This window comes from Labeo rohita, chromosome 19, assembly GCF_022985175.1.
Source record: "Labeo rohita strain BAU-BD-2019 chromosome 19, IGBB_LRoh.1.0, whole genome shotgun sequence".
In the NCBI taxonomy this organism is placed as follows: Eukaryota; Metazoa; Chordata; class Actinopteri; order Cypriniformes; family Cyprinidae; genus Labeo; species Labeo rohita.
The window spans coordinates 6,744,546-6,772,144 of NC_066887.1; the positions used below are offsets into that span (position 1 = coordinate 6,744,546).

The 27,599-nt window shown below is 34.0% G+C and overlaps 1 protein-coding gene across 1 annotated transcript in view; it reads right to left on the bottom strand.

Annotated features, from left to right (window-relative positions):
* Nucleotides 1-7,809: 7,809 nt before the first annotated feature.
* Nucleotides 7,810-27,599, bottom strand: part of glcci1a (glucocorticoid induced 1a) — a 51,706-nt gene continuing 31,916 nt past the window's right edge. The window contains exons 3-8 of the mRNA XM_051136416.1: nucleotides 21,296-21,385; nucleotides 15,419-15,568; nucleotides 15,167-15,316; nucleotides 14,878-15,088; nucleotides 14,627-14,747; nucleotides 7,810-12,604 (exon numbers count right to left, since the gene is read on the bottom strand). Of these exons, the coding sequence (XP_050992373.1) occupies nucleotides 12,283-12,604; nucleotides 14,627-14,747; nucleotides 14,878-15,088; nucleotides 15,167-15,316; nucleotides 15,419-15,568; nucleotides 21,296-21,385 (1,044 nt within the window). The 3' untranslated portion in view covers nucleotides 7,810-12,282. The remainder of the gene's footprint in view (nucleotides 12,605-14,626; nucleotides 14,748-14,877; nucleotides 15,089-15,166; nucleotides 15,317-15,418; nucleotides 15,569-21,295; nucleotides 21,386-27,599) is intronic.

The window sequence follows — 27,599 nt, forward strand, 5'->3', positions numbered from 1 at the left end:
TTGACTATGCTATAGGCGAACGCTATAGACATACATAACAGCATTTGCTGGTAAGACTTATGACTATGTAGTTTGTTAGCGGTGAATGTTGCTGAATAGACCTGACTGTAGCATCTGCAGCATAAACGTAAGGTCAGCTAAAATTCACCCCCATTCAGCAGCAGTTCATCTTAAACTGCAGTACAACAGTAAGACCTCCGAGCCAGACACCACATATACCTCCTACACACAATCAATATAGCAATTATAAGATGACAGGACCAGATTCAATATGCACTAACACAGCATCTTTGTTAACAATCTCCCTGAACTGATTCAGCACCGAGCTCATCACAGCCAAAAGCATCGTTTTCATCAAAGTTATATGTGGTTTTCGTGAAACAGCGCCCTCTGCTGTACACACACCATTACTAGTCAGTTTACCTGTTAAATATTCTGTTAAATGTTGGGAAATTTTTGTACAATCTGTACTTATTATTATTTAATCACTTTGCCTTTGACTTATTCATTTATTATCCGATCTTTAGGGTGTTTTGGCCATTCTGTCTATTTTCTATTTACTTGTGTACATATGAAGCTTTTTATTTGAACCTCTGTCTAAACAATCAGAGTCTCAAAGTCTTTTCTTCACTGTCACAGATGAAGCTGGTGTTTAGCGTGTAATGTTTAACACAGTTAGAGACACTGCCCTTCTTGTCCTCATGTTGTTGTGCATCTGGACGGTCCACTTGTCTCTTTGTCCTGATTAGATTTAGTTCGCAGTATTGCCTTCATCTCTAGACTAATGAACTCTAGAGAAATATGTTTAAGTATATGTTAGGCATTTTTGAAGCCAAGACTGGGATTCATAAAATACAGTGTATTGTGATTAAAGTGAGTCATTGAATAATAATAACAAACATGTCCTTAGTTCCATAAATACTGTATGTTGAAGTCTCATACTCACTGTAGTTGTAAAATATTACAGTAAAATATTTATTTGTTCAGAAATAAAGAAAAAATGCAACATATTATTATAGTTTAAAATAACTATTTTTTATTTGAAAATATTGTAAAATGCAATTTATTTCTGTGATGACAAAGCTGAATTTTCAGCATCTTTACTCCAGTTTTCACTGTCACATGACCCTTCAGAAATTATTTTGATCAATTTAATGTTTTTTTTTTTTTTTAAAGTATATATATATATTCATATAGATGTTTTATCTAGTGAGAAATCAGTTTATCATGTTGTTCTCATGTTGGTCAATGAATTGTTTTTGTTATTGTTTTTGAGAAATCAGAATGCTTTGAACATGAATGTTTGTTTCGATTTGTTTTTCAAAAATCGGAAAGTTTAAACATTGTTTTGGACTGCTTTGTTTGAGTTGACTTTGTTTTGTTCTTGGGAAAATCAGAATGCGGTAAACAAAAGTTTTTGTTTTGCTTTGTTTTGTTTTGTTATTTTCAAAATCCCTGGTGAAAAAAACAGCATATGCTGGTAGGTATGTTTTGATGCTGGGATGCTGGTAGGTTTTGATGCTGGTTTAAGCTGGTCCTTAGCTGGTTTATGCTGGTCCTTTGCTGGTTCATGTTGGTCCTTGACCAGCAACATGACCAGCAAAAACCAGCAAAGGACCAGCTTAAACCAGCATCAAAACATACCTACCAGCATATGCTGTTTTTTTCACCAGGGATGTTAACATTTTTGTTTTGTTTTGAGAAATCAGAAGTGTTTTGAGATTGTTTAAGTCTACTTTTGTTCTAGATCTCAAAACTTTTACGAAACCCTATAATGTAAAACTTACCTTCAGACCCCACAATACATGTGATCAGTTTGCTCTCACAGTCTGTGCCCTTCACACAGTCAGCAAGAGTTATGTCTTCAAGTGTCCTCTAAAGTCAAACAGGCCCAGAAGCTGTGAATAATTTGTCTTGCTGAGAAGGTGAGCCGTGTGCCTTTGAAAGTCCTCAGGGCTCATGCATAGAGACTGAATCCTGACAGCTGAACTTCCTCAACCCTCTTCATCAGTCCTGACGTGACGCAGCCACGCTTTTAACTTTCAAGCAAACAGTTCAGAGAGTATAACACCTCTTTCCCCTTTTAAAGGTATAGTTCACCCAAAAATGAAAGATCTGTCATCATTTACTCACCCTCATGTTTTTCCAAACCGGTATGACTTACTTTCTTCTGAGGAACATAAAAGACGAAATTTGGAGGAACATTTATAATCTTTTGAAGTTAAGATTTTCAGTCAATACTGAGTTTCATTTTGTTCTATGACATTAAGCAACTTGAAATACACTTTTAAAAATGAAGGTAACATCCGTGAAACATTTCCATTGTACAGAAGGTTCTTTAGAGTGGAAAAGGGTTTATAGTAAAAAAAGAGTTGATTTTTTAAAATGTTCTTTAAACTAAAAAAATGGTTCTTTAAAGAACTGTTTACTGAAAGGTTCTTTGGGGAATCAAACATGGTTCTTCCATGGCATCACTGTGAAAACACTCTTTGGCAACCTTTATTTATTTATTTATTTATTTATTTTGTTGCACCACATTTACTGCTTTTTTTTTACCCTATGACTCCAAATGTGCTTTCATTAGGAGTTTTTTGTTTTAAGAAATCTTCAATGATGAAATACATAGGGAATATAGTCTTTTATTCAACTGAAAAAAAAATGTAGGTGCATTTTGAACTTTATGAAATTAAACTTACAATTAAATGAATTATATGCAGTAATAAACAACATTTAAACAAGAGCTTCACAATTCTGGATAAACTGAGAATCCAAGTTGTTTTTTTAATCAATTGGAGACCACGATTCTCTCATTATTCTGGAGAAAAAGATTAGAAAAATAAAAAAAAATAATGTAATTTACAAGTGGTTCTGACAAACTCTTCATTGACAACTGTCCCTTTGATTCATTAACATGGGCAGCGACAAAAAGTGCTTCTCACGATCCACTGACACTCGCCATGTGAAACCGTCTTAATAGACATAGCTAAATGGTTGTCATTCAGGAATAAGATCGCGTGGGTGTTTGAATCGAGATCTCGATATTTTAAGGATTAATCGTGCAGCTCTTATGTAAACACTGCAAAATGTTTTGCGAGGATATCGTCACGAGATCTCACGAGATCCGAGTGGTCTGGCCAGACACATCGAATCTCGCCAGATCTCGTGCCACGAGATCTCGTCACATCCCTAGCTTTCATTGAATGGAAACAAGTTGTGTGAACATTCTTTAAACATTCTCCTTTTGCATTCCACAGAACAAAGTATGTTATAAGGTTTTGAAGCAACATGAAGTTGTGATTGCACTTATTTTCACGGGTAAAGTCCAGTCATTTAAATGTGAATCTGTGGGTGTGAATGAAACATTTACCCCAGCCGATTTCAAGTTGGTCACACAAATTCTCCATGTTGATCAACAGAAAGCTGCTTGGTTTGAAAATGACTCCGGTGTGAGCTGTGCTTCATAAATTGTTAGAGTGCAATAGTATTGGTCCACTATTTAAGCGGTGTTGGTTTTTCCATTTTGTTTTCACATATGGATTTTTAAAAACAAATATTTAAAAAAAAGCTATCAACCAAACCAACCAGCTTCAGTGTGACTCACATCACAAACTTCGAAAGCAAAAACATTTTTGAAAATCTGACAAAAAGACAAAAGGCCGTATCATACACCCAACGCAATGTGATGCCAGGTGTGACGCAAGTGTTTCAGCCCGACACAGTTATCATTTTCATGCAAAATGCACTTGCGCCCATCTGTTCGCCCATGGATGTGCTGGTCTGCAAACAAGGTGTGTTCAGGCTCATTATTGGCTCATTGCTATTTTGAGGCAACTTACAACAATTTTGACATTGACCAACTAAAACCTGGTCTAAAGTCAATGGCACAGTATTTTTTTTTTTTTACTTATTTAAAGGGCACATTATAAATATGTCCCTGTAACGACACAAAACCTGTTGAGAAAATTCAAAATAACAGACTTCCTGTTGGGTTTCGGACTTCATACCGGGGGGGACCTTTTTGTAGGTATTGGTGTGTTGCATGTGTCTATCGAATTTCGTACATGTATGTGAAACATAGTTCAAATGGCACTTTGTTGAAAATTTATAGGTGGCGCTATCAAGCCATTTTGCCACACCCATTTCTGAGACCCACATCAGATGTACATTTTCACCACTTTTCGGCACATGCAAAGTTTCATGAGTTTCAAGCATGTTTAGGCCCTCAAAATTTTGGAGAAGAAGAAGAGGAAGAAACTTCAATAGGGTCCTCGCACCATCGGTGCTTGGGTCCTAATTATTATTGTGTATGCTTTTACCACGTGCACGAGCAGATCCATTTCCTCTCTGGAGAAGCGCTGAATTTTTGCTCTTGCAAATTACGCCATGTAAATATCGAATCCTGGTGCTAGCGAGGAATAAGAGATGAAACTTCAATTGGTTTATTGCACGTTGTGTCCAAAACACATGCCGACCATTTTTTTCAGCGTTTAACTAGTAAAAGTGGATTTCGGACATGCCCTAAGTGCACCTACGCCATGCACTTCAGACCATGTGCTTAGATCATTAAAATAGGGCCCAAAATGCAAGACTGTGTGCTTAAAGGGATAGTTCACCCAAAAATAAAAATTCTGTTATTAATTACTCACCCTCATGTCGTTCCAAACCCATAAGACCTTCATTCATATTCAGAACACACATTAAGATATTTTTGATGAAATCCAAGAGCTTTCTCTCCTTGCACAGACAGCAACTACCACGTTCAAGACCCAGAAAGATAATAACGGCATCATTAAAATAGTCCATGTGACATCAGTATTTAAACTGTAATGTTATGAAGCTATGAAAGTAGTTTTTGTGTGCAAAGAAAACAAAAACAACAACTTTATTCCACAGTTTCTTCTCTTCCGTGTCAGTCTCGCCGGATGTTCAGAAGAGTATTGCAACACATACATGTGGTGCTGCTGACGCAGCAGCCATTGCTCTGACCTAGAACCCAGATGCACTGCACATAAAACAGCCTTTGTAAACATGTCTGAAGATTTCGACAGAGGGCATGACTTGCAATTTTTTGCCCAGCCTTATTTGAACCAGAATATACAGACGATGAACTAAGAGAGATGGGTATTCTAGGTCAGAACGATAGCTTCTGTGTCAACACCACCACACGCATGTTGCGAAACTCTTGTGAATGCGTGTCAAAGACTGACATGGAAGAGAAGAAATTGTTGAATCATTTTGTTTTCTTTGTACTCAAAAAGAATTCTAGTAGCTTCACAACATTAAGGTTTAACCACTGATATCACATGGAATATTTCATTGATGTCCTTACTACCTTTCTGGTCCTTGAATGTGTCAGCTGCAGTGCTGTCTATGCTAAAGCTCTTGAAATTCATAAAAAATATCTTAATTTGTGTTCTGAAGATGAATGAAGGTCTTACAGGTTTGGAACAACATGATGGTGAGTTCATTTTTGGGTGAACTATCCCTTTAATAGTTTTAATGAGGGAAACCACAATCCCATGAAGCAGTGCAAACTACATTTTTGAGTTAAAATGATGGAGAAATATTAAACAGTTGCTGATTGTGCATATAGACACTACTTTAAGTATATTTAAAGAGGTCCTATTATTCTCTTTTACAAAGTCTTAATTTTGTTTTGGGGGTGTACAAGAACATGCTCTTGTGCTTGGTGGTTCAAAAAAATGCATTATTTTTCACATAATTTACATTATTACAATACCTTTCTCCCAGACTGGCACAAATACCTTGATTAGTCCAGGGTTTAATGAAGGCCCACCTTCCGAAAAGGAAATGTGTTGTGATTGGTTAGCTCTCCCACTGCGTTGCGATTGGTGGACAGCTTAAATGGTGTTTCAGTACTGCCACGCCCCTTGACAAAGCAGTTAGCGCAAGCTAGATTAATAGTGAATCTTATGTTTTAAATATGGATTTTTCATACAAAAATGCATCGATTCACTACAGGAGACCCCTGTGTGAGGCACTTCTTATTATGGATGGATGCACTTTATTAGACTTTATTAGACTCTGATTGCATGGAGGGTGAGTAAATAATATGCTACAGTAGTGCATGTTATCATGCTAATTTATTTAAGTATTTTACATAGTTTCATTGCCCTGAAAATCAGCTCCAGCATATCAAAGAACATCATCACTGATCAGCCTAGACTATTCTGGTGCAAGTTTATGCATTTTAAAAAACACTCGCTTTATAAGTGAAATCTCTTACCACACACTGCACACGGCGCGTTACGGCTCTGACGCGGCAACCGGAGTAGTGTACTGCACACATCTGCGGTGCGTTGCTCTGAAGCGGCCACTCTGGTCAATGCTTGTGTTTATAGCCGCTGCATCGCTAAAGTTTGGCTAATCCCCCACCTCCTCCCAACAGTTCGAATCTCCGCGGGTGGGATTTATTTTAATGATATTCTAATGGACCGCGTTGTGTCATCATTGCATGCGGAAAACAAACGCTGTAGTCCAAAAGAGCCGTTTGTTGTAGTTCTTGGAATGACAAAATACCTCCCTTTGGAGTGGACTTTGAGATTTGTAACTTTGTAGATCTTTTTTATGCCCAAAGATACACAGCACACACTGACTAAAATTCAAAAAGTGGAAAAGCATAATAGCACCCCTCTAAGTATTTTGTGAGCATAGGGAGACTATATCGATTACGTCATTTTGCAGTGCTTAATGGGAGAGTTCACTTCAAACTCTTTTGGTGCAATTTGCTCAATGCTGCTCTCTGATTGGTGGATATTCTCCGCAGAATCGTGGGTAATGTAGTATTTCACCAGGAACTCTGCTGTTAAACATGATTATTTATACATGATAAGTGGTCGCTTCAACAAAAGCATATAGCATTGATTAAAAATTTGGAGCTCACAGTATCTGTCTTTATAGGTTTATAAGTTACTGATAAAATTCGGGTGATTAAATTTCCCTATGTAGACACTGACTGTTGCATTCTATTGACAATGCACCTTTTTTGGAAATTTAGCTACAATGTTCATATCTTGGGTGCACTACACCTTTCAGGGATCTTTTGGTATTTCAAAAGGTCCCAAAAATTAGCTTAAAGCTTTTTCACTTTTACATGGTGTTTGATTACAAATGTGTCTCAGCAGTGTGTGGACACAACCAGCCTACAATGTTAAAATCCAGTTTTATTAATCCCCAAAACACCTAAACAGTCTGAAGTGTCAAAAATTTTAATTTTCTGAGCATTATGACATCATACTGCTCAGGCCCCGCCCATGACCACTGACAAACTCTCCCGTATTAGCATATTTCCACCCTCAGCCAGTTGTACGCTGTCTGCCATTTTCTCCGTGCTTGAGCAGTTGTGACAACGCAGGTGCACAATGCAGGTGTTTTGTATTTGGATGTGAAAGTGAACATAACAGTGTTCATTTACTTCTGACATCAGAGCCACTGAGGACACAGTGGATTAGTTTTGTTTCTGATGGTACATGCCACTGAATACACAAAAACTAAAGAAGGGGGCGGAGTCAGCAGTAGCTCATTATCATTTAAAGAGACATGAACCGAAATAGGTCGCTGTGAACGGAGCTGTTTTTGACAAGCTAAAAAGGGTGTTGTTTTTCATGACCGTTGAGGAATTTTAGCCAAAGTATGTTGCAGACATTTCATGAACACCCTAAAGAATCATACCGACTTGTGGAAATGGGATCCGATGTTACCTTTAAAATGATATTTTCTTTTGGCCTGCAAATAAATCATTTTTAGGAAGCAGTGACTATCTTAGGAAAGATGAAGAGGAGACTGGAATTTAATTCTAATGATTATTTTATTTAAATAAGACACAAGATTCCTATTATTGAAATAAAGAAACAATTAGCCGCTCGAGGCTAAAAGTTGAAGAAAGTGTGGCTTTTGATACTGTCATTTGTATACAGTCACCAGACACGGACAGTGGGCCTATAACCTTATGCAAGCTCAGCAGCCTGTGCCACAGGAAAACAATTCAAGCTGCAAGGCTTTAAAAATCATTTTCTTGACGTGTGAGTCGGCGATAGGCAAAGAGTAACCACTATGCGGATGATATGCTTCCCTTGTCCTCAGTTAATATATTTTCCCTTTCAAATCCAATGACGTCCTCCATCCACCTCCATTCACACACATATCTGGTTTGTACAGTCACAACAACAAAATGCTTTATTGCCATTGTGTGTGAACAGACAGCAGGTCAGCCTGACATTTTCACCTGATCTACAAACACACGTCCCGTGATGGCCAGCAATGTGCTTTTAAACTGCAGTGCTGGTTTTGATAGCAGTCGATGGCTTTATTAACAGGCTGTGTGCTGATTTGGCTCCAGAATCACACATGTATGGAATGGAGACATGAAAAGGTGCAGATAGTCAAGCTTTTAAAATGAAAGAGCATGATTATTGCAAACCCTTCACTTACCAAAACGAGTTTCATCTTTGACTAAACTACTTGGTCTTTTGATATAAGGTGCAGCATAAAAGGTTGCATTGTTACTTTTAAAGCCTTCCATATTGACAATGTAATATTATGTTGGTTGTCAATGGTTGATTTCATGAGATGGATAAATTAATATCTTTCTATTGATTGCAAAAGCACAGTACGTTATTGTTTGACCATATAAAAATTCTGCTTTGAGACCAGAAAAGTCTTCACTGACAAATCATGCTTTCTGTCACTTGATCCTGCACAAAAAGTTGATCAGTTAATCAGTAAAAATCATAAACGCATGCTTTTGTTGTCATGACAGCCAACATGTGTATAAACGTATGGTAATGTGAATGGATACACTCTCTTGAAAAAACTGTTTTTGTTGAACTGCAGATGACAAAACCTTTGGGTATATATTGGGTTAAATATTTGAGGTTTAGTGTTTTATGACTGAAATATATTCTGCTTGTATAAAGTGGTGAATCTCATGAAAACTGTCAATTTCATATTTCTCCACAAAATAAAACAAGCACTTTTATTTATTTAAAAATTTAAAATGTCAATTTAAAATTCAATTTATTTAAAATTCAAATAAATAAAGACTGGTTCACTGTAAAAATGCTGCTGCAATTAGATTTAACAGCTTTTTATTTTTAGATAAAACTTGAGTCTCATTGAGTAAATTAAAGTTAACTCAACATAGCTTATTATTTTAAGTTATGCTTAACTTATAAGTTAAGCATTAACACTTTTTTTTTAAACTTGAAACAACACTTTATTGCTTACTTTAATGTGGAATTTTAATTTGATAGCTAATCACAGCAATCATTTTTACAGTGTTTTATGCCCATTAGATGTTTTGCATTGTGACATTTTTGATGATTAAAAATGCCAAAAAAACAAACAAACAAACCTAAAAATAGCCTTAATTCCACTATGCAAAACAATGATTTTTCTTTTCTTTATTTTCGCCAGACATTTTCTTAGGGAAATTCACCCTTTTATTTTAGACTATTCACCAGCAGCACCTTATGGAAGCCCATTTCTGCCATTGAATAATAAAAAAAAAAAAGGTAATTGTGAATTTTTTCCTCACAATTCAGAATTTTTCTTCTCGCAATTCTGACTATTTTTTTCACAACTGCTAGTTTACGTGTCTCAATTTTTTTTTTTTTGCAATTCAGAATTTCTTCTCGCAATTGCAAATTTGCATCTCACAATTCTGACTTTTTTTCTCACAATTGCGAGTTTACACATTGCAATTTCGACTTTTCTCGCAATTGCGAGTTTACAGTTCACAATTCAGACTTTTCTTGCAATTGCAATATGCAAACTCGCAATTCAGACTTTTGTTCTCGCAATTGTGAATTTACATCGCGCAATTCTGACTTTTCTCACAACTGCAAGTTCACATTTCGCAAATCCAACTTTTCTCGTGACTGAGAGTTTGCATCTCGCAATTCCAACTTTCTTCTCGCAACTTTGAGATTCAAACTCATTTGCATTAACTGCGAGATGCAAACGCACAATTCCGACTTTTTACTCACGATTGTGAGTTTGCATCACACAATTCAACTTTTTTTTCTCATAATTGCGCAAATCCTACTTTTTTATTCTGGTTATTATGAGTTTACATCTCGCAATTCTGACATTTTTTTCCTCACAATTGTGAGTTTACATCTCGCAATTCTGACTTTTCTCGCAGTTAGAAATTTACATCTCGCAATTCTGACTTTTTTCTCGCAATTGCGAGTTTGCACCTCACAATTCTGACTTTTCTTGCAATTGCAAGTTTACCGTTTTCTTGCAATTGCAAGATGCAAAGTTTACATCTTGCAATTCTGACTTTTCTCACAGTTACAAATTTACATCTCGCAATTCTGATTTTTTCGCACAATTGTGAATTTACATCTTGCAATTCTGACTTTTCCCACAATTCCAAGTTTACAATTCGCAATTCTGACTTTTCTCACAACTGCGAGTTTACATTTTGCAATTCCAACTTTTCTCATGATTGAGAGTTTGCATCTCGCAATTACGACTTTTTTCTTGCAATTGCGAGTTTACATCTCGCGATTCTGACTTTTTTTTCTCACAATTGTAAGACTGCGTCTTGCAATTCTAACTTTATCGTTATTGTGAGTTTACATCTCACAAATCGGACTTTTCTCTCAATTCTGAGTTTATATCAGGAAAAAAGTCAGAAGTGTAAGATTGCAATAAATGCTTTTTAAATTTTTTTATTCAGTGGCAGAAACAGGCTTCCACAGCATGTCCTAGTAGCATGTTAAAGTTGAACATTTTTTATTTATTTTTTTTTAAGATTTTGAGAATAAAGTTGCAATGTTACAGTAACAGAAAGTTATAAAATAAAAAATGAAACGTTTACAAGTAGGTGTAAGTTAACAGAAATCATAAATCATTCAAAATGGGATTTACCAACAAAGAAATGATTAGTTTCTTGATGTATTTTAATCTCATAATGTTACGATTTTATTCTTGAAACTCAATTTCATTACTCAGATAAATGGCTTATTATGGAACTTCTTAAAAAAAGTTACAATTTTATTATCAAAATCATTTTTTTCCCAACATGCTACTTAAACAGTACTGTAATAGGCAGAATATGCATCTTGCACTCCTCAATCCTATGATGTGGGCTTTAGTTTGTCATATTAAAAGCTGATGTGTCATATAGTGACTGTGAGGATGCGTGTCTGATCCATGAGGGTCGTACGACCCGTCTAATGTTTTCCGACCCGACCAAACCCTCGGTGAGCCCGTCATCCGGAAAGCACCACCCAACATGGAATGCGATGGAGCGCAGAGAATGATGAGACGGATCTGAATGTGAGTTTTACCTGAGTTTAAACCGCGTGTGATGCACCTGAAGCGAGGCCGCAGGCGGACACTGTGCAACAAGTGTGAAAACAAAACCTTTAGTACTTTTTCTGTGTTGTCTCGTTCTGAAACCCAAACGGTCGCCAACCCGTGGAGTACAGCTCCCATAATGTACATAACACAGCAATACACGGTTTTAAATTCAAACAAGCTTTTTTTCTTTATATATAGATTTCTCATATATAGATATATTGATAGAGAGAGAGCTTATTCATACTGTGGATGTTGAAAGAGAACACGACACATAATTTAATGTTAAACATACGATCAGTTTCAAATGCATGCCCTGACACTATTAAGACCTTCCTGAAAGCTCCAGACGTCTTTCTCCTGGTAAAATCGGCGGCGTTTTCGAAGGCGACACCTCGCTTTGCGCTGACTATAGTGCTCATACAAAAGCCACTTTGCTTAAATTTTAAGCACACGACGAAAGCAAAGCTGCGTTTGGAAACAGCTGTGCAGTTGCTCGGGATCAACGCGGAATCAAATCAGATGGAAAAGTACCACATCCGACACTAAAAAAGCAAAACGGGAATATCTGGAATGTGACTGAACTTATCGATAGGCAAATTTAATAAATAAGATTTCTGATGAGACTCTCACTCGTTTATCAAGGTAACAGTGAAGCCATTAGAATTTTTCGATTTGCATATTCTAAGGTCCTTTTCCCAAAAACGCATCCTTCAGACGCCGTTCCCGTCCAGACGCCGAAGCGTGGCATCGCCACATACTCAGACCCTTCGGCTGCGTTTGCGTTCGCGATTCTCGTTCGGGCCACAGTTGCTATGCCATGCAGATAGTAAAGATTCAGCACAAAGGTGGGGTCCATCAGAGAGAGAGAGAGGAGGAAGTTTGGGGCGGGGAACGAACGGTCCTCTACACGGGAGCGGAGCGGCGCGACCGAGACCAGCTCTGCCGCGTTTAGCTGACTTCAAAGTTCTGAGGCTGGGAGGCCGATTCTGAGGGCGCCTCCTGCTGTTGGGAGGGAGATTCGGGAGGGTCGTCTGTGCTCGTGCTGGTGGAGACCTGAGTGGGCATGTGATGATGGTGTGGGGCGAGGGCGTGTGAGCCGCTGGCGCCGGCCTGGCTTTCCTCTTTCTCCTCGTCCTCCTGCTGGGAGCTGGAGTGCTGGAGCAGGGATCCCGGGAGCTTGACGGGGCAGAACGCAGAGCCCGTGGGGATGAAGTTGACCTTGTTTTTGTCAGGGCAGGAGAACAGGGGGACGGTGGCCGACTGTCTGGACCTGAGAAAGGGAGGAAAGCGATTTAGGAGAATGTTCCAAGTGGGATACTGATGTACACAGTATGTACCACAGCTCAGCATTGACTGGACAGCCCAGGGCTAGTGGGAGTTTGTTTCGGACCTGTTAAAGCATCTTTTACACTATTCAGCCATTGTTGAGCTTTCACAATATTCTAGTTCTGATGATTTAAAATAAGTGGCTTTGTGTGATTTATTCTTTGTAATTCTGCTAACTTATAGGTCACACTTGTACTCTTCGGTGGTCAAAAAGATGCCTGTATAGCTCTCTGTATAAATATATATGTCTTGTTTTTTTTTTTTTTTAAGTTTAATTCCAGTTTTTTGCTGAGTGCTTTTTCTGCATCTTGGCTGATTTGTAGATTGTAACCTAAAAAAATATTTTTGAATTTTGTCTTTTACATTTTGTTTCTTTATTTTACTATTATTTTCAGATGACAATCATTTCTGACAGCATATACTACATGTGTGACTACTTTTTGTGACTTTTTTTTTTTTTTTTGCCTAAACATGAAGTAGTTAATGTTAAAATTTATAAATTTCTGACACATATATAATATAACACAAAAAGGCAGGACAGATGAAAATGTTGCTAGGGCGATTAAAGGGATGAACAGTGGCCTGACAGTGGCCAAAAAAAACCCCCAAAATTAAAAAGCATAAAATAAACAAACAAAAAAATCCCATCTAAATTAAAAAATTAAAAAATACAATTAATTAATTTATTAAAAACCCTGCATACTATTTCACAAATAAATGTATACATCTGCAAAAAAAAAAAAAAAAAAAATTACAATTGCTATTTCTATTTAAAATAATTGCTATTTCATGCTATGGAAAAACTAAAATGAAAATAAATTAAAATGTAAATAAATTATAATAATTAATAAAATGCATTTTAAATACATTTTTAATTTGTATACATTTCTACAATGTCTATTTCCATTTAAAATAATTGCTATTTCATGCTATTTTTTAGAAAAATGTACACAGTGGGAAAAAGAATAACTAAAATTAAAATAAATTAAAATGATTAATATAAACAAATTAAAATTTAAATAAAGTACATTTTTAATTTATATAATTAAAATGTAATTTTCTATAACATTAAATAAATTGTATATTGTTGAGCCCTGTATGTATATAGTAGCAAAAGGGAATATATTTAAATTTTAATGTATATACATTTTCTATAACATTTCTCTATAAATGTAATAATTTACAATTAAAATAAATAACAATAAATTAATTACAATTTAAATAAATTGATATTTCATGCTTTTCCTTAAAAAAATGTATACAGGGGCAAAAAGAAATGCATACAGCGTCAAACAAAACTAAAATAAAAATAAACTGCTCAACAATATATATATATATATATGTATCAATTTATGTAAAATCTAATTTATTTTTATTTTAGTTTTGTTTGACACTGTATGCATTTCTTTTTGCCCCTGTATAATTTTTTTTTAAAGAAATAGCATGAAATATCAATTTATTTAAATTGTAATTAATTTATTGTAATTAATTTTAGATGTAAATTATTACATTTGTGTGTGTGTGTGTGTGTGTGTGTGTTGTTGAGCCCTGCATACTCCATGCTATTTCTTAAAAAAATGTATACAGTGGCAGGAAAAAAAAAAAGAAAAAAAAAAAAAAAGCAAATTCTATCACCCATATTCCAGAATCAAATATGCATTCATTTTTCACATTTTAAATCTTATTTCCTGTAAAAATGTCATGTTGACAATCAGTTAAATTATATATCACAGAAACACATGATTGGTTTATTCATCACTCTTGAAAAGCGCATTGTATTGTGGGATACAGTGCCCTACGCCGTGTGCTCCGGATGAACATTGTACATTTCAGCAAATGTAGCAGGCCATTCTGTGCATATGCAACATTTGCATGCTGCTCACATTATGCATACTACTGCATGCTAATAGCAGCAGAATAGTAGTGCGCTATTTTCGGCTCACTACAGAAATCAAACTCCACTCACGTCATTTCCTCAAACACTTTGATCTTCTCACAGCCCTCTGGAGGCTCCCGTTTGAACATGTAGCTGTTGTTTGGTTTGGGGGACGAGGCGAATTTAGGCAGAGGAGAACTGCTGCCGCTGTCTGCAAAAAGAAATTACACATAGAATTACTCTCTGGATTAATATCAGAGCTCTCATGATATAATACTGCAAACTATCAACACATATGAACTTGAAAATGCATCTTGACCAAGAAAGTATGCAGGTCTGACCTTTGTCTCTGTCGTCCAGCATCTCGTCGGTGGAGTACGGGCTGCCGTCATGTGAGCGGGGCGGGCACGCGGGCGAGGGGCAGGGCGACAGACTCGAGCAGCTACTGGAGCGTCCAGGCACTGATGGCGTCTGAGTGTCTATACCGCGACTACTGCTGCTGCGCTGCTGCGGAGGAAACGGAGCCCGTCGCCCGTCAGGAACCTCCAGCGCCTGAGAGACATCAGTGAGAGACTTGAACAATCATGCTTTACATGCAACAGGAGAATAAAATTAGGTGTGTGCGTGTACCTTGAGCTCCTCTTTCTCCCCATTGTCTTTGATGAAGACTTTCTCCAGCTCATGGTTGATGCCCTCCATGCTGCTGGGAACCCTGGAGATGGAGGGCTTTGGCACCGTGATGTTGGACAGTGGCATCTGTGCTGACTTCGACATGGACGACTGGACATTGAGACGACATAAAATCACATTTAACAACAGCACAGAAATTGCTGGATGTATTTCGTGCATACACTGAGGTTAGGTGTGTGTGAGAGTGCGGACCGGAGCTTGGCTGGCTGTGCTGATGGTAGTGGCAGTAATGGTGGTGGTGCTGCAAGAGCAGTGGAGGGGGGAAAGACGCTCTTTACTGTCCTTACACTGCCGGCCTCCGCCTTGCTTACTCCGCTGCAGCTGGAGCCTGAGCTTAGCAATCTGAAAGTCACAGACAGAGACAGGACATTATATAGTGAACAACTGAGGGGAAAGCAAAGACATAAATAAATAAATCAATGAATGAATGATATATATGCTTGTTCAGATGAGACAATGGTTAGAGGAGAGAAGGGTACAAAATTGTCCCTCGAGCTGGGACTTAGGTCACCTGAAATAAAGTAAAAAAAAAAAAAAAAAAAAAAAAAAAAAAATGAAGTAACCTAAAAAACAAAAAACAAACACACAAAAAATAATTAAAAAATGAAATAAAATGTATAAAAGTAATAAATAAAAATAAAAGGTGTTGCCCATAAGACTATATGATACTGACAAAGTAACGTAAAATTAAACAAAACAAAAAATAAATAAAAGTACAAATAAATAAATAAATAAATAAAAAGCTGAAAAATAATAAACTAAGAAAAAAACAAAATAAAATAATAAAACAAAACATATAACATTAATTAATAAAAATAAAAGGCAGAGCTTTGCTAAGTCAGAATTTTACCCAAACAATATAGCCATATATTTAGATATTAAAATAAATAAAACATACATAAATAAATGAAAATAAATAATAATAATAATAATAATAATAATAATAATAATAATAATAATAAAAAATACTAAAGAAAATAAAAACTAAAACATGAAACAAAGTAACCTAAAAAACAAAAATAAATAAATTAATTAAATAAATAAAATTCAAGGCATAGCTTGGCTAAATATGTGTTACCTATAATTAATATAATCATATATGGCAAAAATAATATATGCTAAAATAATAAAATACATAAAAATAAATAACTAAAACATAAATAAATAAATAAATACAAAAAATACAAAATAAAATAAAGAGTAAACAATAAAGGAAAAAAATAAAGTAACCTAAAAAACAAAAATAAATAAATAACTCAATAAATAAATAAATAAATAAATAATCAAATCACATAAAAGTAATAAAATTAAAATTCAAGGCATAGCTTTGCTAAATATGTGTTACCTATAATTAATATAATTATTTATGGCAAAAATAATATATGCTAAAATAATAAAATACATACAAATAAATAACTAAAACATAAATAAATAAATAAATAAATAAATAAATACAAAAAATACAAAATAAAATAAAGAGTAAACAATAAAGGAAAAAAAAAAAAAGTAACCTAAAAAAAAAAAAAAAAAAAAAAAAAAAAGTAAAATAAATAAATGAATACATATATACATACATACATAAAACAAAAACATAATAAAATAATAAAACAAAACATATAAAATAAGAGAGGCAGCCTTGCTAAATGTCAGTGTTACTCATAATCAATCAATATAATCATATATGGCACTGCCAAAATATTATAATACATAAAAATAAATAAATAAACATAAATAAATTATTAAAAATAATATTAAATAAAAATGAAACACTAAATAAAATAAAGTAAAACATAAAAGAAACAATAAAATAAAGTAACATAAATAACAAAACAATAAGTAAAATAAATAAAAAAAACAATAAAAAACAATAAAACAAAGAATAAAACAAACCATATAAAAGTAATAAAAGTAGCAGCTTTGCTAAATGTCAAAATGTTACCCCTAAGACTATATAGCGCAGACAAAATTAAAGAAATAAAATACATAAATAATAAAATACTACATAAAATAACTTATGCTAAAATAAAAAAATTTTTTTTTAAAAAAATTAAAAACTAAATAAAAAAACAAAACATATCAGTAATAAATAATCTGCAAAATGTCAGACTATTGCCTCTAAGACTACAAAGTGCATGCAGACAATAAACAAACAAACCAACAATAAAGAATAAAAAAGAAAAGAAAAAAAAAGAAAATAAATGCTTGCTATAACTCTGTATGGCCACAAGGGGTCAATACAAAACAGGCAGGCATGTGAGAAGGCTCACAAATAAAAAAGGCAAATGTATTTCCTGTTCTATCAGCATTGGTTACCCATAGTAGGATACGAATCTACAACAAAACTGGACATTGATATTCAACCTCTATTTCCCATGTCTCAACTGTGACCTGCTCTGCCTTCTTAAACTAACTTGATCACTCACTTGTTTACCTTTGAGATTAATCTGCAGTAAATTACAGCCTTTACTGTCTGTACATACTGAGACAATGGAACAAGTCTGGACTTGTGCATTCCTACAGAAAATACAATCAGCTGACAGCCTTTTCCTCAAACTGATGTCTTGATAGTGTTACAGAGCCCTGAACTACAGGCGGCAGCGTTTCCCTCCACCTCAGTTTGTTATACATTACAGATGCCAATCTAGAAACTGGGAAGACATTCAAATGTGCTGCAAATGACCAGGCAGCAAAAATCCTGAAACAAACGCTGTGTTCGAAAACTATAGTGAGGAAAGGGAAGTGTTCGGTGGAGGTGTCAGCCTTAACTAAAATGACACAGTATATGCTCAGCGCTAACAAGGGGAAATCCTGAATGTGCTCTCTTGTAAAGCCCTGCTAAGTGTGTCAATATACACAACCTAAATCCACTTAAGAGGTGTAAGAGCTTATAAGCCACTAAGTGGAAGCCCTTGATGCGAACCTAGATGAAAATGTGGATCCTGAGGACGTGAACTTCCCATATGCAGGGAAGGAAAGCAGGCCTAAACGGACGTTTCTTGGAAAATCTCCCGAGTGGGAAACAGTGAGATGATTCAGGCGTTGCAGAATGAGCTCGCTGTGATGAGCTCCTGACAAGACTCGTGTACTCGTGTGTTCATGAATCTGAATATAGACCGGCTGGAAATTGTGTGCAAGCAGGCAAAATGACATTTTCACATAAGAATTTAATACGGAAAAAAAATAAAAAGAATAAAAAAACACAAGGCTGCATACACCACAGACATGGTTACATGGTGTAACTCAAGTATTAGACGTATAAAAATTGTGTTTTTTGTTATAACACCTATTAGATATGTTTAATAATTATTATAAAAAAGCTAACTTTAAAACAACTATGTATTAAACACATCCAATGTATGTATCATCATAGGGCTTGACCTTTTCGGCTGAAATAATTAAAAAAAAATTAAATAAAATAAAATAAAATATTGACATACTGATAGATTAATCTCGACCTTCTCAACTGCAAGTAAGAATTAAAAAAAATATTAATAGAAATAATATGACATGCTCATGTATTTTGGAGCTGCCCAGCCATTTGGTCATACTGGCAGAATGTATTAAAAGCAATGATTCATATTTTTGCTGATTTTGGTGATGACTTCTCTCTTCTACAGTTTATTTAGGTAACATATTAGCTCATTTTGATAGTGAAAGCTAAGTATCTATTAAACACACTATTAGCAGCCAGCAAGAAAGCTGTAACACAAGGTAAAAAAAAACCAAAAAAAAAAAAAAGCTACAGTCTGAATCTCCAATCAAGACTGACTTTATGGATATTGTGGCCACTATTCAAAACATGGAAAGAATAACTTTTTCATTCAATCTACAGATTTTTTTTTTTTTTTTTTTTTTTTTCACACAAAATTATTTCCAGTCCTGGGAAAAATGGATGCTGTTAACAACTTCATGATATGTTTACTGACTACTACTTGATCTCATTAAAATAAAGTATAATAAAAATATATATAATCAAGTAATAACAATAAAAATATCAGGGAAATCTGCTGAATTGATGGATTGGTCTTGACTGTCTCAATTTCCTTGTGCATATCTAACAATTAAAATAAAAATATTTGTAAAATCCGTTAAATTGATATATGTTTTTATTGATATTTTTAGCACAAAATTATTATAACAACAACAACAACAACAACAATAATAATAATACATTTTTCATATATTAATATAATAATACAGTTTGTAATGCGTATATATATATATATATGGGCTGTCAGTCAATTTTAATTAATTAATTACATGATGTTTTGATTAATTAGTCTAATTAATCGCAAATTAATCACATATTAAATTATTAAATATGGCTAAGAAATTAATGCCAAAACAAAGTCATTGTTGTGTATGAATGTAATAATAATAAAAAAAATGTCTGATTTCTAAATAATAATAATAATAATAATAATAATATATTTTTAATTATATATTTATAATAATAATAGTAATAATAATAATAATAATAATACATTTTGTAATGTATATAGATAGATAGTCTGTATATATGGTTTTGTTTACAGTAACTGTGTAGTATATATACTATATAATATAAGTGTTTAGAATCAAAAAATATTTGTAATAAATTATAACAATGCATTTTATATATATATACATATATATATATAGAATGCATTGTTATAATTTATTTAAAAAAATCGATTCTGAAGACTTATATAGTATATATACCACACTATTACTGTAAACAAAAATGTATTCAGACTATATATACAATTCATATATATATGGATTGTATATATAGTCTGCATATTTGTTGTTTATAGTAGGTTATATTCTATATGATGTAATTGTATGTAGTCAAAATTACGTATACATATATACATATACACATACACTGTATATACTGTATGTAGTATACATTGTTAAATACGTTGTATTTTTATGCATTGTATATATAGTCTCCATACATTTTCTGTTTACAGTAACAGTGTAGTATATATACTATATAATTGCATATAATCCAAAAAACGAAAAAAGCATAACAATGCATATATATATATATATATATATATATATGCATAGAATGCATTGTTATAATTTAGTAAAAATATTTTTTGATTCTAAACACTATTTACCAGGTCTCAACGTTTGGTAACTGGATAATAATTTTAGAAAATGATTTACTTTCAAGTAAAGCAGCTCGTTTAATATATTCAGTCACATTTCTGAAAGTCATGCCCAGCGTCACTTTCCCAGTGAAAACTGATAGAAACAGCAACACTTTTGACTGAGGGTTTGCACAGGAAACAAACTACTCTGCACCTGCATGCCGTTCATGTCAAACCTAACAAGTGCAAGAGACGACAAGGCCCTTGTAAATCAGACAGGCTCGTGCACATCGCCTATCGCAGCCTTCTATCAACACATAATGCCTAACTGATAAGAAGGTGACTTCAGTGCGAAAGGACACACATGACATGACTCTGCACATATTACTTGCTCTGAAAGCCACACGCCTCTATTGTTCCAGAAGCCAGGAGGCGATGGGAAACCCATAAACTGGGAGGAGGGGGATAATGCTCGTTGCAGAGAGGGGAAGTCGATTGTTGAAGGGTGAGATAGTCTTATCTCGCCGTTCCCTGAATCGTCAGGGTGGGGCTGAGCGCCCGTGATAAGGCTGACTCTGCTGCGGCTAGCGCTAGCAATAACACGCCATGCAGCGCAGGAAGTCTAAAGCCACACAGGAAGTTATATATAGCAGCGGGTGCAGGGGGAGACGGATGGGTCGCCGTGACTGGCAGCCTCGTGCAGAGCTGGGTTACGGGGGTTTTATTTCCACCGCCTCCCCCCACTGTACGAGCGGCTACATCGTGAGCCCCACAGGATGAGATCATCGCAAATGCAGAAGTGCAGCGCTCATCACTTTCAGGACAGTGAGAGCTCTGTTAATAGCTGTTAGTGCGATTGCACTTTCTTGTTCTCCAAACCCAAGGGGAAAAACTACACAGCTGCGTGCGCAAGACACACTTCATATAGTGTTTCACTGTTAAAAGGGAGTGTGTTTTCAGCTGCGGGTGTAAGTGCATGTCTGTGTACCTCTTTAAGATGGTCAGAGCTGCCCCAGGACGCCGAGCGCTGGTGTGTGCTCCTTTTCTCTTCACTCTCGTCACTCCAACATCCAGGAGTCTGAAACACAAAATACATGTTCGTCTTTTGATTGTGGTGAGGAGTTTAGATTGCTGTTATGTGAAGCGATTTCTAATTAAAGGGCTAGTTAACCCAAAGATGAAAATTACCCCATGATTTACTCACCGACAAGCTGTTCTAGGTGTGTATGACTTTATTCTTTCAGACGAATGCAATCGGAGTTATATTAAAAACGCCCTTCCGAGATTTGTAATGACAGTGAATGGCTGTTGAGATTTTAAAAAGTCATCATAAAAAGTGCTCCACACAGCTCCAGGGGTTAATACAGGTCTTCTGAAGCAAATCGATGCATTTGTGTAAGAAAAATCCATATTTAAAACCTTATAAATCTTAATCTCTATCTTCCGCGTTTCAGCAGATGGCGTAGGTGAATGCGGTGATGAATGCGGAAGTGCAGAGAAGAGAGCAAAACAACATGATCATAAATTGGAAGTACAAAACAAAGATTTGTAAAGAAAATGTTGGTTTTTGACAAAAGCCAAGAGGAGACTTTGGTTTTCCTTTGCTGTAAACAAAACTTGCGAGACTAGCATATTCTCATTAGAGCTTACGCCTACGTCCTACATCATCTACTGGAACGCCACTCTCTCGTTAACACGCATATGATAATTAGCGGAAGCTAGAGATGACAGTTTATAAAGTATAGTAGTTTATATTACAGTTACAGTTTATATTTCTTACACAGACACAATGATTCTCTTTAGAAGGCCTTTATTAACCCCCAAAGTCATGTGGAGCAATTTTTATGATGGATTGATGCATTTTATTATATATTATATATATATATATATATATATAAAACTCTGATTGCATTCCTCTGAAAGAAGAAAGTCATACACACCTAGGGTTTGAAGGTAAGTAAATCATGGGGTAATCTTCATATTTGGGTGAACTATCCCTATACTATGGAATAACTTAAATTTTTTTCAATTAAATTTAAGCACAAAATTGGCCACCTAAACAAAATAAGATAGCTTCCCACAAAAGGTCACTGTGAAATTTATAATTAAAATAAATATTAGAAATACCTTCATATTCATTGTTTTTTTGAGGTCATACTACATGATATTCAAATGTGGGAACTACATACCAGCCGTTAAAAACATATATATATATATATATATATTTCTATATTATTTTTTTTTTCCACATTTGAAAGAGTTACAAACCTGCTTGACGCTTCCATGGGTCAATGGCAAACTGGTATATGATGCAAAGTCCTATCTTTGAATAGGTTTCAACATAAAAGTCCCAAAATGGTAGTTTCTTGGTGGTCGCACCACATGATATTTCATAAAATGGAAATCATCGGACAAAGTTTGTTTGTAAATTATGATGGATATATAAATACAAATGCTTTGCAATTTTATACAGGATTACAAAACACTTTGAAAATCATGCCAGAAAATGAATCTGAATTAATTTAGGTTAATTTCAAAGACGTTTCCAAAACAACAGTTATGGCCGGACGGTCGCGCCACATGATATTTTGACACTTTGAATGAAAGAAAAATTACAAATAACTTATCTTTTTTGAAAAGTTAAAGTGGGCCATATTATAGGAGAGGTACTTATATATATATATATATATGACATCTTTTCAATGCATTTATACCAATTTTTAACTCAAAAAATGCAATCGGACAGAAAATTTAGGCGTCACGTCATTGACCCTTATATAAATACTTAATCGTATATAATACTTTTTAGAATAATTTTCTGTCCGATTGCATTTTTATAGTTAAAAATTGGTATAAATGCTTTGAAAAGATGTTATATATAAAGTACCTCTCCTATAGTATGGCCCACTTTAACTTTTCAAAAAAGATAAGTTATTTGTAATTTTTCTTTCATTCAAAGTGTCAAAATATCATGTGGCGCGACCGTCCGGCCATAACTGTTGTTTTGGAAACGTCTTTGAAATTAACCTAAATTAATTCAGATTCATTTTCTGCACTATTTGGCATGATTTCCAAAGTGTTTTGTAATCCTGTATAAAATTGCAAAGCATTTGTATTTATATATCCATCATAATTTACAAACAAACTTTGTCCGATGATTTCCATTTTATGAAATATCATGTGGTGCAACCACCAAGAAACTACCATTTTGGGACTTTTATGTTGAAACCTATTCAAAGACTGTCCGTCCAATCTGTTCAAAAGATTGGGAGCAGTACTTTTTTTTAATGTTTTTAAAATCTCCTATATTAACCAAGGTTGCATTTATTTGCTCAAAAACAGTAAAATATTAATATAGTAAAATATTATAACAATTTAAAACAACTGTTTTTCTATTGTTATATACTGTCAAATATAATTTATTGCTTTGATCAAAGCTGAATTTTCAGCATTAGTCTTCAGTGTCACATGATCCTTCAGAAATCATTCTATTACGCTGAATTGCTGCTCAAGAAACATTATTATAACGATGAAATCAGTTGAGCTGCTTCACATTTTTGTGGAAATCAGAATTTGACACAAATCTTTTGTAACAGCATACATGTCTTTACTGTCGCTGTTAAACAATTGAATATATCCTTGCTAATTAAAAATATCAGTTTCTTTAAAAAAAAAAAAAAAAAAACAACTTGAACCCCAAACTTTTCAATACACTCTGGGTTAAAATGCTGGGTTAAAAACAACCCAGTGCTGGGTGAAATATGGACAAACCCAGTGATTCAGCTGTTATGACTCAGCTGTTGGGTAGTGTCATTTAACTCAACTAATGTTTAAAATGACTATATTTCTTGCCTAAAATAAACCCCAAAACAGGTTGGAAATTAACATTTATTAAAATGTTCAATAAATGCACATTTATTAATAAGTTTCAACTTTCAAAAAATATTTTTTAAATTGCTTATTAATAAATGTTCACCTTTTGATTATTACTCTAGTAATTATATGTCTGATTTTTAATTAACAGACTATTTTGGGTTCAATTTAAGCCAGCCATATAGTAAACTTTAAAAACTAGTTGAATTAAATAGAGCTACCCAAGTAAACAACCCAGCTGCTAAGTTTGTTCACATTTCACTCTGCGCCGGGTTGTATTTAACCCATCATTTTATAGAGCATAGTACTGTACACCCACACTCACACTGTACACCCCCCGTTGACGATCCAACGGGAAAGTTTTGTCAGATTTACTTAACTTCTAGGCACAATTTTTGTCCGCTAAGTGTAGCTAAGTAAACACTGACACATACTGATAAATCACATTCCTATGCATCCTCCTCCTGCGACCCACTATTTCACACCAAGATCACAAAAGCTGCATTGTTCCTGCAACAAACAGTTTCTCAATAAATGGTCACCTACATTCTTTGAAAAACAACACTCTCAGTTACTATAGTAAAGTCTGTGGGCACACGTGGATGTGATGTTTGCACCTAGGTATGTGATTCGTTTATTCAGTTTTACTTGTAGCACACACACTGTATTATTTACAACCACATACTGTATAAGACCACACAAGTCCTGAACACATTATGTGTGATTAGCAGCTTATAAAAAAAGTCCTGTACTAAAAATAAGCTAATGTTTACTTATTATTCCTATTTTTTTTTGTAAATGTTGACTTTACTACTGGATTTGTGATGAAGAGTAGCTATAAAGCTTGCTAGAAAATACTACTCATTTTAGGCTGTTTGAGAGCATGATCAAACTACATTTCCCATCATTCTTTGCAGTACCAAAAGAATGATAAACACTCAGATAAAGCTACAAATACAGTTCTTTCGCAGTAGTACTACACAGCTTCCTGTCTTTGCCGCTGGTAAAAAAAAAGAAAGAAAGAAAGAAATATGAAATTGCCCAAACTTGTAGATTTTATTCAAACCAAAGCACATTTATATGTAAATAACAATGTAATTGTGGCTTTCAAAGTCTTTAACAGGGATTATCTAAGAGGAATTAATACTAATCAATAATCATGGATCCATTAAATTGATTAAAATTGACAGTAAAGACATTTACAATGTTACAAATGATTTCAATTTCAAATCACTGCTGTTCTTTCAATGCAACCAACCTAAAAAAAAAAAAAGCACGAGTTTCCACAAAAATGTGAAGCAGTACATTTTTCATAATTAATGAAAAATGTTTTCTTGAGCAGAAAATGAGCATAGTGTCAGATACAATTTAAAGGAGAAGTCCACTTCCAAAACAAAGATTCACAGATAATGTACTCACCCTCTTGTCATCCAAGATGTTCATGTCTTTCTTTCTTCAGTCGTAAAGAAATTATGTTTTTTGAGGAAAACATTTCAGCATTATTTCGCCATATAATCGGTGCCCTGATTCTGAACTTCCAAAAAGTTCAAAATGCGGCTTCAAACGATCCCAAATGTGGTTGTAAACGATCGCAGCTGAGGAAGAAGGGTCTTGTATAGCGAAACGATCAGTTATTTTCATAAAAATAATACAATTTTAATACTTTTTAATGTTTTCCTCAAAAAACAATTTTTTTACGACTGAAGAAAGACATGAACATCTTGGATGACAAGGGGAGTGAGTAAATTATGTGAATCTTTGTTTTGGAAGTGGACTTCTCCTTTAATAATATTAGAAAAATAATAGAAATAGAAGTAGAATAAAACCACACAATAATAAAAACATTAAGAGAAAAATAAAAAGAAGTATGAGGAGTCTCAAAAGTGCTGTTAAACAGCGAGACTTGGTTCGTGATACTTTTGGAGGTTTTTTAAGGGCTCCCAGTGGACCGATAGATGTGGTCAAAGTGTGTATGTGTACTTTGTGCAAAACAGAGGAAGTATATTTTGTAGAGAAAGATGAAAATGCCTCTGTGGGACTACTGCTGTGGCCAGAGGCGGACTCAGGCCCTGTGAAACCCCTGCGTTCATCAGCCAAACAGACGTCACACTTCAAAGCCTGGCCTTTGGAAAGAGATCGACACTAGAAGGCCAAAGCGAACAGACAGAGCCTTTGAAAGCCTTTCTTTTTCTTTGTTTAAGTTCTTTTAAAGGACTGACAATGACAATATCGTCACTATTTACTCCTCTCATGTTGTTCAAAACACATTTTTTTCCTGTGAAATACAAAATAGACTATTATTTATTTATTGTCTAATATTATTTGTCATCAAATGTAAAATGAATACATGAATGAATAAATAAATAAATAAATAAATAAATAAATGTAATCAAACATTATTCAGTAAAAAAAATTTCCTTCCATCATAAATTATCATTCACACTTCTGCATAATCAAATACTTGGAGTGACATGGTTGGTTATGAAAAATGGGACCAATGGCTTTTGAAAATGTCAAACCTGTATGATGCATCTTTATTTATGTGTCATATTTAAAACCAGTGTTATTTTAGTATTACTGATATACTTTGTTTTAATTTCAGTTAACGTTTTAGTCATTTTTGTTCTGTGATTTTGTCCTATTTTGTCCCCTAAAACATTAGGGGATTTTTTAAAATAGTTTGAATTAGATTTTATTTTTCTATTTTCTATTTTTATTTTAATTTCAGCTTACGTTTTAGCAATTTGTTCTGTGATTTTGTCTTTTTTTGTTTAATTTTAAGTTATTTCAGTACTTTAACTTAAACTGAACAAAACTAGAAAACTGGCAACTAGGTGATTTAAAAAAAAATATATATATATTTCAATCAATCAATCAATCAATCAATTAAATTTAGGTTTGCATTTATTTTGTATAGTTTTTTGTTTATTTTCTTAAGAAAATCAGATTTTTTTATTGGTTTAATTTAATTGAATTTAATAATAACTTATGCTGTGATTTTTTTTAATAGTTTGAATTAGATTTTATTTTTATAATTTTCTATTTCTGTTTTAATTTCAGTTAAAGTTTTAGTCATTTTGTACTGTGATTTTGTCTTTGTTTAAGTTTAGGTTTTAATTTATTAATTTTAAGTTATTTTAGTACTTTAATTTAAACTGAACGAAACTAGGAAACTAGGTTTACATTTGTTTTGTTCAGTTTTATGTTTATTTTCTTAAGAAAATGAGATTTTTTAAAAATTTCATTTTATTTAATTTAATAATTACTGTTTAAAACATGAGGGTATTTTTTTTTAATAGTTAGAGTTAGATTTAATTTTTCTATTTTCATTTTAATTTCAGTTAAAGTTTTAGTTAATTTGTTCTGTGTTTTTGTATTTTTTTTATTTTTTATTTCAGGCATTAGTTTATTTATTTTTA